The sequence below is a fragment of the Bos javanicus genome, chromosome 1 (assembly GCF_032452875.1).
Source record: "Bos javanicus breed banteng chromosome 1, ARS-OSU_banteng_1.0, whole genome shotgun sequence".
NCBI classification, from domain to species: Eukaryota; Metazoa; Chordata; class Mammalia; order Artiodactyla; family Bovidae; genus Bos; species Bos javanicus.
The window spans coordinates 1,032,083-1,049,821 of NC_083868.1; the positions used below are offsets into that span (position 1 = coordinate 1,032,083).

A 17,739-nucleotide genomic window follows, 5' to 3' on the forward strand; every position below is an offset into this window, starting at 1 on the left:
ATGAGATTGCAAAGAGTTGGACATGACTAAGTGACTGAACTGAACTTAGCTATCTGGGGCCAGCCTACCTTAAGAAAACCTATTCTGTGCTTTCTCATCCTGAGTTCCCTCAGGGCTCACTGACCAGGCAGCTGTATTATGACAGCTTCATGACTACAAACTCCTTTGTTTACTGATGTGGCAGGCAATAGTTTTCATTAACAAAGTTCTCTCCAGTGGTTTCTGGAAAATCAGGGGATGTTTGGTGATAATAACTGAAGCAGAATGAAGAGAAACTGAGCAGATTTTTACATCAAATAATTCTTGTCCCAGATTCTCATTTTTGCTTAAGGTGAAAGATAACAGTGCAGATGGATTTCACCTAAAGTGAACAGATTAGAATGAAATTAAGGAAATGATTTTTTTTTTTGATAAATTTACAAAGGTTCAATTTTTTAATTAGTTTTTCAGGCTAATTCATTCATCTATTCAATAAATATTTTTGAATTGCATCCTGAGGCTAAGCATTGTACATGGTAGACAACAGTGAACTAGACAGGAAGGACCAAACTTTTATGGAATATTTAGTCTAGAGAGATAAATTTCTCATTCAGTCTTACTTAAAAATTATTTGCTTCTAAATGTTATGATGGAGCTTTGTTAGGGTGAAACAAATACATAAAAAGGATATAAACAAACCTAATTTGACCCACTAACACTCCCATCCGACTCAGCAAGTTTATTAAGCCTATTATTAAAAATAAATAAATAAATAGGCGCCTTTAGGAAGGTAAGTCAAATTAACATGGGTCAGGGGTTGCTCTGTGCATGACATCTCACTGAGACTTCTCCAAGAAAAGAAAAAAGAGGTGTAAAAAACCCTCTCTGCAAAACAGAAGAGTGATCCTATTACCACTCTTCCTTAGTTTGCAGAGTTTAATGTAATGACTGTTCCCTAAACTGACTTAGGTGAAAGTGTAAGTAGTGGAAAATATTCAGAAACTGTACTAGTAAGATTACAAGAATCTATGTCAAAGTTCCTGCACTGCTTCTCTTAGAATCTTTAAATACTTTAGGATGAAAGTACTGTATTACCCAGAACATAATTTAGTGCTGGTTGCTTTTTTTAGGGCACCTTTTACATCCTTATTCCTTAAGCTATAGATCAGTGGGTTTAACATGGGGATGACACCTGTGTAAAAGACAGAGGCCGTTTTGTCTGTGTCCATACAGTAACTGGAGCTGGGTCTGAAATACATGAACAGGAGTGTGCCATGAAATATAGCCACAGCGGTTAAGTGGGAAGCACATGTAGAGAAAGCTTTGCATCTCCCCTTGGCTGAGTTCATCCTAAGGATGGTTGTTATGACATAGCTGTAGGAGAGGAGGACAGTAATAATGCTGGTCCCCACAACACAGCCAATAAAAGTGAACATCACAATCTCATTGATGGATGTATCTGAGCAGGACAGGGCTAATAAGGGTGGGATGTCACAGAAAAAGTGATTGATGATATTGGAATTGCAGAATGACAACTGGAATGTACAACAGGTATGGATGGCTGAATCAACCAAGCCTACGATGTAGGCAATAACCACAAGCTGGGTACAGATTCCCCTGGACATGGCAATTGTATAAAGAAGTGGATTGCAAATGGCCACATAACAGTCATAAGCCATGACAGCCAACATGAGACATTCCACATCTCCAAAGGCTCCAAAAAAGTACATCTGGATGGCACATACATCATATGGAATCCTTTTTTGCTCAGATAAGAAATCAGCCAGCATCTTGGGAGAGATAGTAGAAGAATAGCAAATGTCACAGAAGGACAGATTGCTCAGGAAGTAATACATGGATGTGTGCAGTCTGGGGTCCCTCTTGATCAGCAGGACCATCCCGACACTGGCAACCACAGTTATGACGTGAACCAGCAGGAAGAGCAGGAAGAGCCCCTGCTGCACATCTTGTCTACCGGAAAGGCCTAAGAATATGAAGTCCACAAACACAGTGCAGTTCTCAGCAGTCATCCCTCACATGTGAAAATTCCTAGTTATGAAAAAGGAAATGGAAGTTAATATCATCTTATTGTCTTAATTGCCAAACTGCTATTTGTTTCTATATTTCAGTAATTAGAAGAAGAGATAAATAATGCTAAGATGCCTTGAAGTTAAATTGACCCTTTGGGAAATATTTCCAACTTGATATAACTGATAAAATGATTATAATAATGATACACTTGTAAACCACTGTAGTGTTTGCAGCACAAACTCATTTAAGCTAAATCAGGCTATTTCCACATAAATTTGTATAGAATTTATGACCATTTTTGCTACTTCAATCTAATATTAAGGAATTTATGTCCTCAGATTGAAGGCAAGATTCTTACAATTAGTTGGTCCAGATAACCCTAGTCTTCTGACAAGATCTCTGCTTTGTTTTGTTTCAATGATGTACGGATGTTATCATATCCTATAATAGAGAAATATAGTTAATGAGTGACATAGATAGTGAATATATTGCTTTGCAATTTCTTCATCTTCCATGAGTGTGGAGCAGAAAGAGCTATGGCAAGTTTCTGAACATAACAAGAACTCTTTTCCCCCATTAAACTCTCAGGTCTGTTCAACTTTAGTATATGAGAGATAGACAGTTTGTGAAGACTCACTGGAGCAGAAAGGTGATAGCTTTTGGGTAAGAGGGTGGAAGGGTGCCTATGTATGAAATGTTAGAGTGGGAGAGGCAGTCATATTCCAGGGCTGATATTCTCACCTCTGAAAGCTGCTGCTACATAGGGGAGATGATGAAGAGTGTCTGGGACCCAGTTGTAGAGATGCTGATAGCACAAGTGACAGAGAGGCAAGAAAGGCAGTGTGGTTTACTGTGTGGATCCTTCTGACCAAGTCTACTCTTCTTAACATGATATATTTAACACAATTTCAGTTATGTAAAACAGATAATGTAAATACTCATATGTACACAGTCCCAGAATCTCAGAGACAATCATGCATGAACTGTGTCCCCATCCCATTCTCTAAAAATTTTAATAGTTTCATTCTTTAATTTGATCCATATTTCTCTTGAATATCTCTGAGGCCTGTCATCCTTGATTTGGGAGTCACTTGTCTTAGGGGTCTAGTGGTTTTCCCTACTTTCTTCAATTTCAGTCTGAATTTGGCAATAAGGAGTTCATGGTCTGAGCCACAGTCAGCTCCTGGTCTTGTTTTTGCTGACTGTATAGAGCTTCTCCATCTTTGACTGCAAAGAATATAGAGTGCCTGATGAACTATGGAATGAGGTTCATGACATTGTACAGGAGACAGGGATCAAGACCATTCCCATAGAAAAGAAATGCAAAAAAGCAAATGGCTGTCTGGGGAGGCCTGACAAATAGCTGTGAAAAGAAGAGAAGCAAAAAGCAAAGGAGAAAAGGAAAGATATAAACATCTGAGTGCAGAGTTCCAAAGAATAGCAAGAGGAGATAAGAGAGCCTTCTTCAGCAATCAATGCAAAGAAATAGAGGAAAACAACAGAATGGGAAAGACTAGGGATCTCTTCAAGAAAATCAGAGATACCAAAGGAACATTTCATGCAAAGATGAGCTCGATAAAGGACAGAAATGGTATGGACCTAACAGAAGTAGAAGATATTAAGAAGAGATGGCAAGAATACACAGAAGAACTGTACAAAAAAGTTCTTCATGACCCAGATAATCACGATGGTGTGATCACTGACCTAGAGCCAGACATCCTGGAATGTGAAGTCAAGTGGGCCTTAGAAAGCATCACTATGAACAAAGCTAGTGGAGGTGATGGAATTCCAGTTGAGCTATTCCAAATGCTGAAAGATGATGCTATGAAAGTGCTGCACTCAATATGCCAGCAAATTTGGAAAACTCAGCAGTGGCCACAGGACTGGAAAAGGGCAGTTTTCATTCCAGTCCCAAAGAAAGGCAATGCCAAAGAATGCTCAAACTACCGCACAGTTGCACTCATCTCACACGCTAGTAAAGTAATGCTCAAAATTCTCCAAGCCAGGCTTCAGCAATATGTGAACCATGAACTTCCAGATGTTCAAGCTGGTTTTAGAAAAGGCAGAGGAACCAGAGATCAAATTACCAACAACCGCTGGATCATGGAAAAAGCAAGAGAGTTCCAGAAAAACATCTATTTCTGCTTTGTTGACTATGTCAAAGCCTTTGACTGTGTGGATCACAATAAACTGTGGAAACTTCTGAAAGAGATGGGAATACCAGACCACCTGATCTGCCTCTTGAGAAATTTGTATGCAGGTCAGGAAGCAACAGTTAGAACTGGACATGGAACAACAGACTGGTTCCAAATAGGAAAAGAAGTACGTCAAGGCTGTGTATTGTCACCCTGTTTATTTAACTTACATGCAGAGTACATCATGAGAAATGCTGGACTGGAAGAAACACAAGCTGGAATCAAGATTGCCGAGAGAAATATCAATCACCTCAGATATGCAGATGACACCACCCTTATGGCAGAAAGTGAAGAGGAACTCAAAAGCCTCTTGATGAAAGTGAAAGTGGAGAATGAAAAAGTTGGCTTAAAGCTCAACATTCAGAAAACGAAGATCATGGCATCTGGTCCCACCACTTCATGGGAAATAGATGGGGAAACAGTGGAAACAGTGTCAGACTTTATTTTTCTGGGCTCCAAAATCACTACAGATGGTGACTGCAGCCATGAAATTAAAAGACGTTTACTCCTTGGAAGGAAAGTTATGACCAACCTAGATAGCATATTCAAAAGCAGAGACATTACTTTGCCAACAAAAGTTTGTCTAGTCAAGGCTATGGTTTTTCCTGTGGTCATGTATGGATGTGAGAGTTGGACTGTGAAGAAGGCTGAGCGCTGAAGAATTGATGCTTTTGAACTGTGGTGTTGGAGAAGAGTCTTGAGAGTCCCTTGGACTGCAAGGAGATCCAACCAGTCCATTCTGAAGGAGATCAGCCCTGGGATTTCTTTGGAAGGAATGATGCTAAAGCTGAAACTCCAGTACTTTGGCCACCTCATGCGAAGCGTTGACTCATTGGGAAAGACTCTGATGCTGGGAGGGATTGGGGGCAGGAGGAGAAGGGGACGACAGAGGATGAGATGGCTGGATGGCATCACTGACTCGATGGACGTGAGTCTGAGTGAACTCTGGGAGTTGGTGATGAACAGGAAGGCCTGGCGTGCTGCGATTTATGGGGTCGCAGAGTCGGACACGACTGAGTGACTGATCTGATCTGATCTGATCTGTGTTAGGGGGGCCACCTGAATTTTATGTCCCCTTGTTATACTTTGCCCTAACCAACTGTGTGATATACAACGTCATACCCATCCTTGTAAAAAAAAGTGGAGTTGAACATAGAGCTTCCCAGGTGGCTCAGTGATATAGAATTTGCCTGCCAGTGCTGGAGATGCAGAAGACATGAGTTTGCTCCTGGATCAGGCAGATCCCCTGGAGGAGGAAATGGCAACTCGCTCCAGTATTCTTGCCTGGGAAATCCCATGGACAGAGGAGCCTGGCAGGCTACAGTCCATGGGATCACAAAAGAGTTGGACTATGTATATTTATCTGTGTATATCTGAAGAATTGATACTTTCAAATTGTGGTGCTGGAGAAGGCTCTTGAGAGTCCTTTGGACTGCAATGAGGTCACACCAGTTAATCCTAAAGGAAATAAACCTTCAATATTTGCTGGACGGACTGAAGTTGAATATTTTGGCCACCTGATGCAAAGAGCCAACTCATTGGGAAAAAACCCGACTCATTGGAAAAGACCCTGATGCTGGGAAAGATTTAGGGAAAAAGAGAAAGGTGCAGCAGAGGATGAGAGGGTTAAATAGCATCACCAACACAATTTGGTGCAAATGAATTTGAGCAAACTCAAGGAGACAATGAAGGGCTGGGAAGCCTGGTGTGCTACAGTCCATGGGGTTGCAGAGTCAGACATGGGTTAGCAACTGAGCAACAATAACAAATATATTCATTTGAAATAAAGATTGGAAAAGTAAGTAAAATGAAATTTTGTGTATATTTCATATCTTCCTTTGTTTATATAACATGCTTTGTTCCAAAAAAAGGATTAAAAACCTAAGGAAATCTCAAATATATATCAGAGAAACAAGAAAGTATCAGTACCTGTCCCAGAATTCCTGACTTGTTTGTTGCATGCAGTTGTATCTGCCGGAGGATTCAGCATTGTCTCCTGCATGACCTAGATTATATAACCATCTCTGTGTCTGGTCCCTGGGTGGTGAACCCTTGGTCTCTCAGGAATAATTAACAGACATCATGACGTAGTTTATCATCTGGCATTTCATACAAGTAACTTGATTGTGAATGAATATAGATACAGTTAAATGGTACCAATCAACAAGCATTCTTTATATCCAGTTCACAAATCCTTATACATGTACTTTATTTTTGTTTGATAAATTACAAAACAAATGCATAGCCATTCACCCTTAGATAATTACACAGACACACAGGCATCCCATTAAACACATCCACAAAGTAAAGATTTTGTAAAAACAGCAAATATGTGAACATATATATACTACCTACGGATAACTAGATTTTGTTTTCTACACCACTTGGCTCTTAATTTTTAAATAAAAATGATGTTACAATAAATTATGTAATTAATTATACATATACATATATACATATAACACCACTTAGTGTATATTCAATTATTAATACCATAAAACCTGTGACGTGAGAAAATTAAATATATATAATTTATCATCTTTCCGCATTTTCATATTGTGTGGATCACAGCAAACTGTGGACAATTCTTAAAGACACGGGAATACCAGACTGCATTACCTGCCTCCAAGGAAACCTGTATGCATCTCAAGAAGCAACAGCTAGAACCAAACATGTAGCAACAGACTAGCTCAAAATTGGGAAAGGAGTTACCTTAAGGCTATATATTATCACTCTGCTTATTAAACTTATATACAGAGTACATCATGTGAAATGCTGGGCTGGATGAAGCACAAGCTGGAATCAAGATTTCTGGGAGAAATATAAATAACCTCATATATGCAGATGACACCACTGTTATGGCAGAAAGTGAAGAGGAACTAAAGAGCCTTTTGATGAAGGTGAAAGAGCAAAGGGAAAAAGCTGGTTTACAACTCAACATTCAAAACACTAAGATCATGGCATACAGTCCCATAATTTCATGGCAAATACATGGGGAAACAATGGAAACAGTGACAGACTTTATTTTCTTTGGCTCCAAAATCACTGCAGATGGTGACTGCAGCCATGAAATTAAAAGACACTTTCTCCTTGGGAGAAAAGATATGACCAACCTAGGCAGAATACTAAAAAGCAGAGACATCACTTTGCTGACAAAGGTCAGTATAGACAAAGCTATGGTTTTTCCAATAGCTACGTATGGATGTGAGTTGGATCTTAAAGAAAGCTGAGTATCAAAGAATTGATGCTTTTTATTTTTTTTATTATTTTTTTTTTTACTTTACAATATTGTATTGGTTTTGCCATACTTCAGCATTTTGTTGTTGGAGAAGACTCTTGAGAGTCCTTTGGACAGCAAGGAAATCAACCAGTCCATCCTAAAGGAAATCAGTCCTAAATATTCATTGGAAGGACTAATGTTGAGGCTAAAGCTCCAATACTTTGGCCACCTGATGGGAAGAGATGAATCACTGGAAATGACCTTGATGCTGGGAAACATTGAAGGCAGGAGGAGAAGGGGATGACAGAGGGTGAGATAGTTGGATGGTATCACCGATTCGATGGACGTGAGTTTGAGCAAACCCCAGGAGACGGTGAAGGCCAGGGAAGCCTGGCATGCTGCAGTCCACGGGGTCGCAAAGAGTTGGCATGACTTAGCAACTGCACAACAACAACATAGTTTATCAAAGTCAGATATTTCTTAAAATAAATTCTATGTGGGAACTTCCCTGGGGGTCCAGTGGTTAAGACCCTGCACTTCCACCACAGAGGGTGAGGGTTCCACTTGGCACCCTTGGTGTGGGTTAAGCTCCCACATACATGGCAGGCCAATAAATAAATAAATAGAATTAAAATCATAAAAATAAATAAATTCTATAAATGATATTTAGGAGCAAAAAATATTAAAATGACTTAAAACTTGCAATTTTTGCTTTTTCACCTATACTCACTTTATATTATCTAATTTTCACTGCATGTTATTATAGATTTGACATATTATCACATATATCCTGACCTAATAGCCTCATAATACGAAACAGAACTTGAAGCCCAGAGGGAATAATATTCTGCAATTCTGTAGATATTGTTTCTTTGCTTCCATAGAAATACCTCAAAAATAGATTCCTGAATATAGCACAATGAAACAAATTTGTCTTAAAATATAACTCTAAGTAGTCTTTCAGATGTTATGGCTTGTTTATGTTAAAGTGACACTTGAAAACTCACAAAACAATGACATATGGCTCCTAGATTTCTGGGAGGACTGATGGATCATACAAGTCCCATTTCTAAACCAAGGAGGGATCCAGCAGTGACCGAGAGCAGAGGGGCAACTAGGAAGTGCTGTCACACTGGGAGGGCGTCTGTTTTAGTTACATCACATGGACTCGAACATAATCAATGTCGGGGTGAAGAGAAAGTGATGTGGGGGACCACTTCGTTGCAGTTTCAGGAAGGAATAGGAAGTAAAGAAAGTGGTGTTCCTTGACATTGTACACCCTGACAGTTTTGAGGAGGTGATCTCTGCATTATCCATCTATTGTAGTATTTTATCACACATGTGAATCATTGCTGTATACTTCTGAGCACAGGTTGCTACTTGTTCTTTAGACACTTATAGGTGATAAATATTCTTCCCAAATGTACTATAATCATGTATATTACCTCTACAACTTCAGTCTTAATGCAGTTAATTGTCACAGATGTGTAAATGCAAAATGTGAGCAAACAAGAAAAGATGTGCAAGGCATGTACCAGTTTATGCATTCCAGTAATTCAGTAAGTTTCATATTTCTTCTGAGCTCTAACTTGGAATAAATACAAAACAAATGACTTTCAGTTATTTTTCTTTATGCCTTCATATTGTTTACTGTTATAGTATTTCCCCTTGCTGTCTATAAAGCTAAAATATCCTTCAGACAAAATTCAATTAAATTAATAATTTTCATAAAAGAGATTTTTGTTACAATTATTAATGCTTTTCCTTAGTGTATTCTCTTCTTTATGTGATTACCTCAATATGAAAATACCAAATGTACTTCTGTGGCAAATATTGACAAGAAAAATCTCAAAAACCCTATGTAATTGCAAAAAGTATTTCAGCATGTATGTATAAGATGATGATATATTTGTGGTCATTAAGAATTTATTTCCATTCTCTATTTCTCTGGTGTGAAGTCAATCATCATCACCATAACCTGATTTCTTTTTTTTTTTTTTCAATATTTATTTATTTTATTTGGCCGTGCTGGGTCATAGTTGTGATATGCAAACTCTTTCATTTTGGCACGCAAACTCTTAGCTATGCATGTGGGATCTAGTTCCCTGACTAGGGATCGAACCCAGGTCCCCTGCATTGGGAATGCAGCATCTTAACCACTGGACCACCAGGGAAGTCCCCCATAACCTGATTTCTTTCCAGACATATTTTTCTCAGATGCTTCTCTTTCTCTAAGAATACCATGTTTCCTCAGGCTACACTCTGTTTAGACAGAACCCCATCTTATCTTCACAAACCTGACTGCCCATCCAGGCCATGAGGACTAATTCTCCCTAAATCTAGAACATGGATAGCAGTACGCTACTGACAATTGAATAACATAAATTGCCAAGCCTAAAGACTCCACCAGAAAATTACTGGAGCTAATCAATGAATATAGTAAAGTTGCAGGATATAAAATCAACACACAGAAATCCCTTGCATTCCTATACACTAATAATGAGAAAATAGAGAAATTAAGGAAACAATTCCATGCACCATTGCAATGAAAAGAATAAAATACTTAGGAATATATCTACCTAAAGAAACTAAAGACCTATATATATAAAACTATAAAACACTGGTGAAAGAAATCAAAGAGGACACTAATAGATGGAGAAATATACCATGTTCACGGATTGGAAGAATCAATAAAGTGAAAATAAGTATACTACCCAAAGCAATCTATAGATTCAATGCAATCCCTATCAAGCTACCAACGGTATTTTTCACAGAGCTAGAACAAATAATTTCACAATTTGTATGGAAATACAAAAAACCTCGAATAGCCAAAGTAATCTTGAGAAAGAAGAATGGAACCGGAGGAATCAATCTGCCTGACTTTAGGCTCTACTACAAAGCCACAGTCATCAAGACAGTATGGTACTAGCACAAAGACAGAAATATAGATCAAGGGAACAAAATAGAAAGCCCAGAGATATATCCACACACCTATGGACACCTTATCTTTGACAAAGGAGGCAAGGATATACAATGGAGAAAAGACAATCTTTTTAACAAGTAGTGCTGGGAAAACTGGTCAACCACTTGTAAAAGAATGAAACACTTTCTAACACCATACACAAAAGTAAACTCAAAATGGATTAAAGATGTAAATGTAAGACCAGAAACTATAAAACTCTTAGAGGAGAACAGAGGCAAAACGCTCTCCGACATAAATCAGAGCAGGATCCTCTATGACCCATCTCCCAGAATATTGGAAATAAAAGCAAAAATAAACAAATGGGACCTAGTTAAAATTAAAAACTTCTGCACATCAAAGGAAACTATAAGCAAGGTGAAAAGACAGCCTTCAGAATGGGAGAAAATATTAGCAAATGAAGCAACTGACAAACAACTACTCTCAAAAATATACAAGCATCTCCTGCAGCTCAATTCCAGAAAAATAAACGACCCAATCAAAAAATGGGCCAAAGAACTAAACAGACATTTCTCCAAAGAAGACATACAGATGGCTAACAAACACATGTAAAGATGCTCAACATCACTCATTATCAGAGAAATGCAAATCAAAAAACCACAATGAGGTACCATTTCATGCCAGTCAGAATGGCTGTGATCCAAAAGTCTACAAGCAATATATGCTGGAGAGGGTGTGGAGAAAAGGGAACCCTCTTACACTGTTGGTGGGAATGCAAACTAGTACAGCCACTATGGAGAACAGTGTGGAGATTCCTTAAAAAATTGGAAATAGAACTGCCTTTTGACCCAGCAATCCCACTGCTGGGCATACACACCAAGGAAACCAGAAATGAAAGAGACACGTGTACCCCAATGTTCATTGCAGCACTGTTTATAGTAGCCAGGACATGGAAGCAATCTAGATGTCCATCAGCAGATGAATGGATAAGAAAGCTGTGGTACATATACACGATGGAGTATTACTCAGCCATTAAAAAGAATATATTTGAATCAGTTATAATGAGGCAGATGAAACTGGAGCCTATTATACAGAGTGAAGTAAGCCAGAAGGAAAAACACCAATATAGTATACTAATGCATATATATGGAATTTAGAAAGATAGTAATTTAGAAAGATAATCCTGTATGCGAGACAGCAAAAGAGACACAGATGTATAGAACAGTCTTTTGGACTCTGTGGGAGAGGGAAAGGGTGGAATGATTTGGGGGAATGGCATTGAAACATGTATAATATCATATAAGAAACGAATTGCCAGTCCAGGTTCGATACAGGATGCTTGGGGCTGGTGCACTGGGATGACCCAGAGGGATGGTACAGGGAGGGAGGTGGGAGGGGGGTTCAGGATAGGGACCACGTGTACACCCGTGGCGGATTCATGTTGATGTATGGCAGAACCATTACAATATTGTAAAGTAATTAGCCTGCAATTAAAATAAATAAATTTAAATTAAAAAAAAAAAGAATTTTCCACAGTTTGTTGTGATCCACACAGCCAAAGGCTTTAGCATATCAATAAAGCAGAAGTAGATGTTAAAAAAAAAAAAGAATAACATAAATTGCTTCCCCAAAGGTTTGGGCATTAATAGAGAATACCTTTTAGAATCATGAGGGCATGGAGGGAGAGACTGAAGGTTGAATTTAAAATGCAAGACTTTGGAGACAAACAACTGAGATAAAAAATCTGTATCTAAACAAACTTCCTTGATGCCAATGATGTCCCTAAACATAATACTGTGTAGGTAACTATCTATTTAAAATTTAAAAATAAAATTTAGATTTAGTAAATATTCATATAGTTTTCTATAAAGTATGTCAATTCACACCTCCACTATGACATTTCAGTGTGAATCACCTGGGTTTTCCACATCTTGTGTTAGCCGCTCAGACGTGTCCAACTCTTTTTGATTCTATGGATTGTACCCCACCAGGATCCTCTGTTTATAGAATTCTCCAGGCAAGGATACTGGAGTGGGATGCCATTCACTTTTCCAGAGCATCTTTCTGACCCAGGGAATGAACCCAGGTCTGTTGCAGGCAGATTCTTTACCATCTCAGTCACCAGGGAAGCCCTTCCACATCTTAAAGAACACTTATTGTTGTCTGTCTTTTCAATCCTCGTCCATTGTGTAGAATGTCTGAGTCCCTGATGATACAAAAAGCTGGAGATAAACTTACGTGAATATCCCTTTTGACGAAATGTCTCTTAAAGTCAAAATTCTGTATAGGTCAGTTAATTGGGCTTGATTGATGGGACTGGGCCTTCTGTAACCCACTGGACTGGAGATGTAATTTTTCCATCCATTGGTGTATATGTATGCATTCAGTTCAGTTCAGTTCAGTCGCTCAGTCCGATTCTTTGTGACGCCATGAATTGCAGCACACCGGGCCTCCCTGTCCATCACCATCTCCCGGAGTTCACTCAAACTCACATCCATTGAGTTGGTGATGCCATCCAGCCATCTCATCCTCTGTCATCCCCTTCTCCTCCTGCCCCCAATTCCTCCCAGCATCAGAGTCTTTTCCAATGAGTCAACTCTTCGCATGAGGTGGCCTAAGTACTGGAGTTTCAGCTTTAGCATCATTCCTTCCAAAGAAATCCCAGGGCTGAACTCCTTCAGAATGGACTGGTTGGATCTCCTTGCAGTCCAAGGGACTCTCAAGACTCTTCTCCAACACCACAGTTCAAAAGCATCAACTCTTTGGCGCTCAGCCTTCTTCACAGTCCAACCCTCACATCCATACATGACAACAGGAAAAACCATAGCCTTGACTAGATGAACCTTTGTTGGCAAAGTAATGTCTTTGCTTTTGCATATGCTATCTAGGTTGGTCATAACTTTCCTTCCAAGGAGTAAGCATCTTTAAATTTCATGGCTGCAGACACCATCTGTAGTGATTTTGGAGCCCAGAAAAATAAAGTCTGACACTGTTTCCCCATCTATTTCCCATGAAGTGGTGGGACCAGATGCCATGATCTTCGTTTTCTGAATGTTGAGCTTTAAGCCAACTTTTTCATTCTCCACTTTCACTTTCATCAAGAGGCTTTTGAGTTCCTCTTCACTTTCTGCCATAAGGGTGGTGTCATCTGCATATCTGAGGTGATTGATATTTCTTCCGGCAATCTTGATTCCAGCTTGTGTTTCTTCCAGTCCAGCGTTTCTCATGATGTACTCTGCATATAAGTTAAATAAGCAGGGTGACAATATACGGCCTTGACGTACTTCTTTTCCTATTTGGAACCAGTCTGTTGTTCCATGTCCAGTTCTAACTGTTGCTTCCTGACCTGCATACAAATTTCTCAAGAGGCAGATCAGGTGGTCTGGTATTCCCATCTCTTTCAGAAGTTTCCACAGTTTATTGTGATCCACACAGTCAAAGGCTTTGACATAGTCAATAAAGCAGAAATAGACGTTTTTCCGGAGCTCTCTTGCTTTTTCTATGATCCAGCAGATGTTGGCAATTTGATCTCTGGTTCCTCTGCCTTTTCTAAAACCAGCTTGAACATCAGGAAGTTCATGGTTCACATATTGCTGAAGCCTGGCTTGGAGAATTTTGAGCATTACTTTACTAGCGTGTGAGATGAGTGCAACTGTGCGGTAGTTTGAGCATTCTTTGGCATTGCCTTTCTTTGGGATTGGAATGAAAACCGCCCTTTTCCAGTCCTGTGGCCACTGCTGAGTTTCCCAAATTTGCTGGCATATTGAGTGCAGCACTTTCACAGCATCATCTTTCAGCATTTGGAATAGCTCAACTGGAATTCCATCACCTCCACTAGCTTTGTTCGTAGTGATGCTTTCTAAGGCCCACTTGACTTCACATTCCAGGATGTCTGGCTCTAGGTCAGTGATCACACCATCGTAATTATCTGGGTCGGGAAGATCTTTTTTTGTACAGTTCTTCTGTGTATTCTTGCCACCTCTTCTTTATATCTTCTACCTCTGTTAGGTCCATACCATTTCTGTCCTTTATCGAGCTCATCTTTGCATGAAATGTTCCTTTGGTATCTCTGATTTTCTTGAAGAGATCCCTAGTCTTTCCCATTCTGTTGTTTTTCTCTATTTCTTTGCATTGATCACTGAAGAAGGCTTTCTTATATCGTCTTGCTATTCTTTGGAACTCTGCATTCAGATGTTTATATCTTTCCTTTTCTCCTTTGCTTTTCGCTTCTCTTCTTTTCACAGCTATTTGGAAGACCTCCCCAGACAGCCATTTGCTTTTTTGCATTTCTTTTCTATGGGAATGGTCTTGATCCCTGTCTCCTGTACAATGTCACGAACCTCATTCCATAGTTCATCAGGCACTCTATCTATCAGATCTAGGCCCGTAAATCTATTTCTCACTTCCACTGTATAATCATAAGGGATTTGATTTAGGTCATACCTGAATGGTCTAGTGGTTTTCCCTACTTTCTTCAATTTAAGTCTGAATTTGGCAATAAGGAGTTCAGGGTCTGAGCCACAGTCAGCTCCTGGTCTTGTTTTGGCTGACTGTATAGAGCTTCTCCTTTGGCTGCAAAGAATATAATCAATCTGATTTCGGTGTTGACCATCTGGTCATGTCCATGTATAAAGTCTTCTCTTGTGTTGTTGGAAGAGGATGTTTGTTGTGATGAGTGCATTTTCTTGGCAAAACTCTATTAGTCTTTGCCCTGCTTCATTCCGTATTCCAAGGCCAAATTTGCCTGTTACTCCAAGTGTTTCTTGACTTCCTACTTTTGCATTCCAGTCCCCTATAATGAAAAGGACATCTTTTTTGGGTGTTAGTTCTAAATGGTCTTGTAGGTCTTCATAGAACCGTTCAACTTCAGTGTCTTCATAATACATGTATATATAATATAACATATATTATATTTATATATAATATATAACAATATAATAAATATTATAACAATATATGATATATAATAATTATATACACAAAATAATATATAATGTATAATAATATAATATATATTATATATAATTATATCTATATAATTATAAATTATCTGTATAAATATATATATATAATTATAAATATAATATATATAATATAATATATATTATATATAATTATATATTTAATAATATATATCTTAAATATATTATATATTATTTACATATATTTAATATATATGTAATATACATGTTTTATATTACATGTAAATTACATATATATTAAATATATATGTATATTTAATATATAATATATTTAATATATTATATTATTAAATATATAATATATTATATATATTGTATTTACAATTATTTAATTATACATATTATACATTGTATATGTGTGATATATACACATTATACATATTATATATATGTATAATATGTATACAATTATACATATTACACATATGTATACATATAATATATACGTATTATACATATATAATTATATATATCTCGAGTGATCTGATCTGATCTGATATATATTATATATATTATATTATATATTATATATATTATCAGATCAGATCCTTCGCTCAGTCATATCTGACTCTTTGCGACCTCATGAATCACAGTACGCCAGTCTTCCCTGTCCATCACCAACTCCGGGAATTCACTCAGACTCACGTCCATCAAGTCACTGATGCCATCCAGCCATCTCATCCTCTGTTGTCCCTTTCTCCTCTTGCCCCCAATCTCTCCCAGCATCAGAGTCTTTTCCAATGAGTCAACTCTTCGCATGAGGTGGCCTAAGTACTGGAGTTTCAGCTTTAGCATCATTCCTTCCAAAGAAATCCCAGGGTTGATCTCCTTCAGAATGGACTGGTTGGATCTCCTTGCAGTCCAAGGGACTCTCAAGAGTCTTCTCCAACACCACAATTCAAAAGCATCAATTCTTCGGCACTCAGCCTTCTTCACAGTCCAACCCTCACATCCATACATGACCACAGGAACAACCATAGACTTGACTAGACGAACCTCTGTTGGAAGAGTAATGTCTCTGCTTTTGAATATGCTATCTAGGTTGGTCATAACTTTCCTTCCAAGGAGTAAGCACCTTTTAATTTCATGGCTGCAGTCACCATCTGTAGTGATTTTGGAGCCCAGAAAAATAAAGTCGGACACTGTTTCCCCTGTTTCCCCATCTATTTCCCAAGAAGTGATGGGACCAGATGCCATGATCTTCATTTTCTGAATGTTGAGCTTTAAGCCAACTTTTTCACTCTCCATTTTCACTTTCATCAAGAGGCTTCTGAGTTCCTCTTCACTTTCTGCCATAAGGGTGGTGTCATCTGCGTATCTGAGGTTATTGATATTTCTCCCGGCAATCTTGATTCCAGCTTGTGTTTCTTCCAGTCCAGCATTTCTCATGATGTGCTCTGCATATAAGTTAAATAAACGGGGTGACAATATACAGCCTTAATGTACTCCTCATATTATACATATATTAGATATTATATTATATATATTATATATAAATATATATACATATATTATGCATATATTATATATATTATAATATAATATTATAATATAATATATTATACATATATTATATATATTATATTATAATATAATATATTATACATATATATTTATATCATGAGAAACGTTGGGCTGGATATATTATATTGTATATATATATTAAATATATATATATATATTTTGGAGAAGGCAATGGCACCCCATTCCAGTACTTTGCCTGGAAAATCCCATGGGCGGAGGAGCCTGGTAGGCCACAGTCCATGGGGTCACGAAGAGTCAGACACGACTGAGTGACTTTGCTTTCACTTTTCACTTTCATGCACTCGAGTAGGAAATGGCAACCCACTCTAGTGTTCTTGCCTGGAGAATCCCAGGGATGGGGGAGCCTGGTTGGCTGCCATCTATGGGGTCACACAGAGTCGGACACGACTGAAATGACTTAGCAGTAGCAGCATAAATATTTAATAATATATATAAACATATATTTATATATTTATAATATTTATTTATATAATATATTTATATAATATATAATATATTTATATAATGTATATAATATTATATACATGTTATTTTATATATTATATATAAAATATTATATACAATATCATATACATATTATATGTATATAATTTACATATTATAAATGTATATTATATATAGTATATAATATACATTTTATATGTATGTTATATAGATTATATATAATATGTATTATATTATTATATATTATTGTAATATATATTACATATATTATATATATTATAAAATATACATGTTATATTATATTATTGTATATTATATATAATATATATCATTACATATATTATTATATATAATATTATGTATATACACACATATATGGCAAATTTGGCCATATATAAATAATACATATATTATTTAGAAATA

The 17,739-nt window shown here is 37.4% G+C and overlaps 1 protein-coding gene and 1 non-coding gene across 2 annotated transcripts; both read right to left on the reverse strand.

The window, feature by feature from the left end:
* Positions 1-1,070: 1,070 nt before the first annotated feature.
* On the reverse strand, positions 1,071-2,009 carry LOC133254966 (olfactory receptor-like protein OLF2). The gene has a single exon (XM_061429451.1). It carries the CDS (start codon positions 2,007-2,009, stop codon positions 1,071-1,073), a length of 939 nt encoding a protein of 312 aa, XP_061285435.1.
* A 7,517-nt stretch (positions 2,010-9,526) lies between these two features.
* TRNAG-CCC (transfer RNA glycine (anticodon CCC)) lies at positions 9,527-9,599 on the reverse strand. The gene has a single exon. It is a non-coding gene; the product is annotated as a tRNA-Gly (tRNA).
* Positions 9,600-17,739: the final 8,140 nt, after the last annotated feature.

What these genes read in the sequence shown, in the direction of transcription:
- LOC133254966 (XM_061429451.1), bottom strand. Translation starts at nt 2,009, where the DNA reads ATGACTGCTGAGAACTGCACTGTGTTTGTGGACTTCATATTCTTAGGC.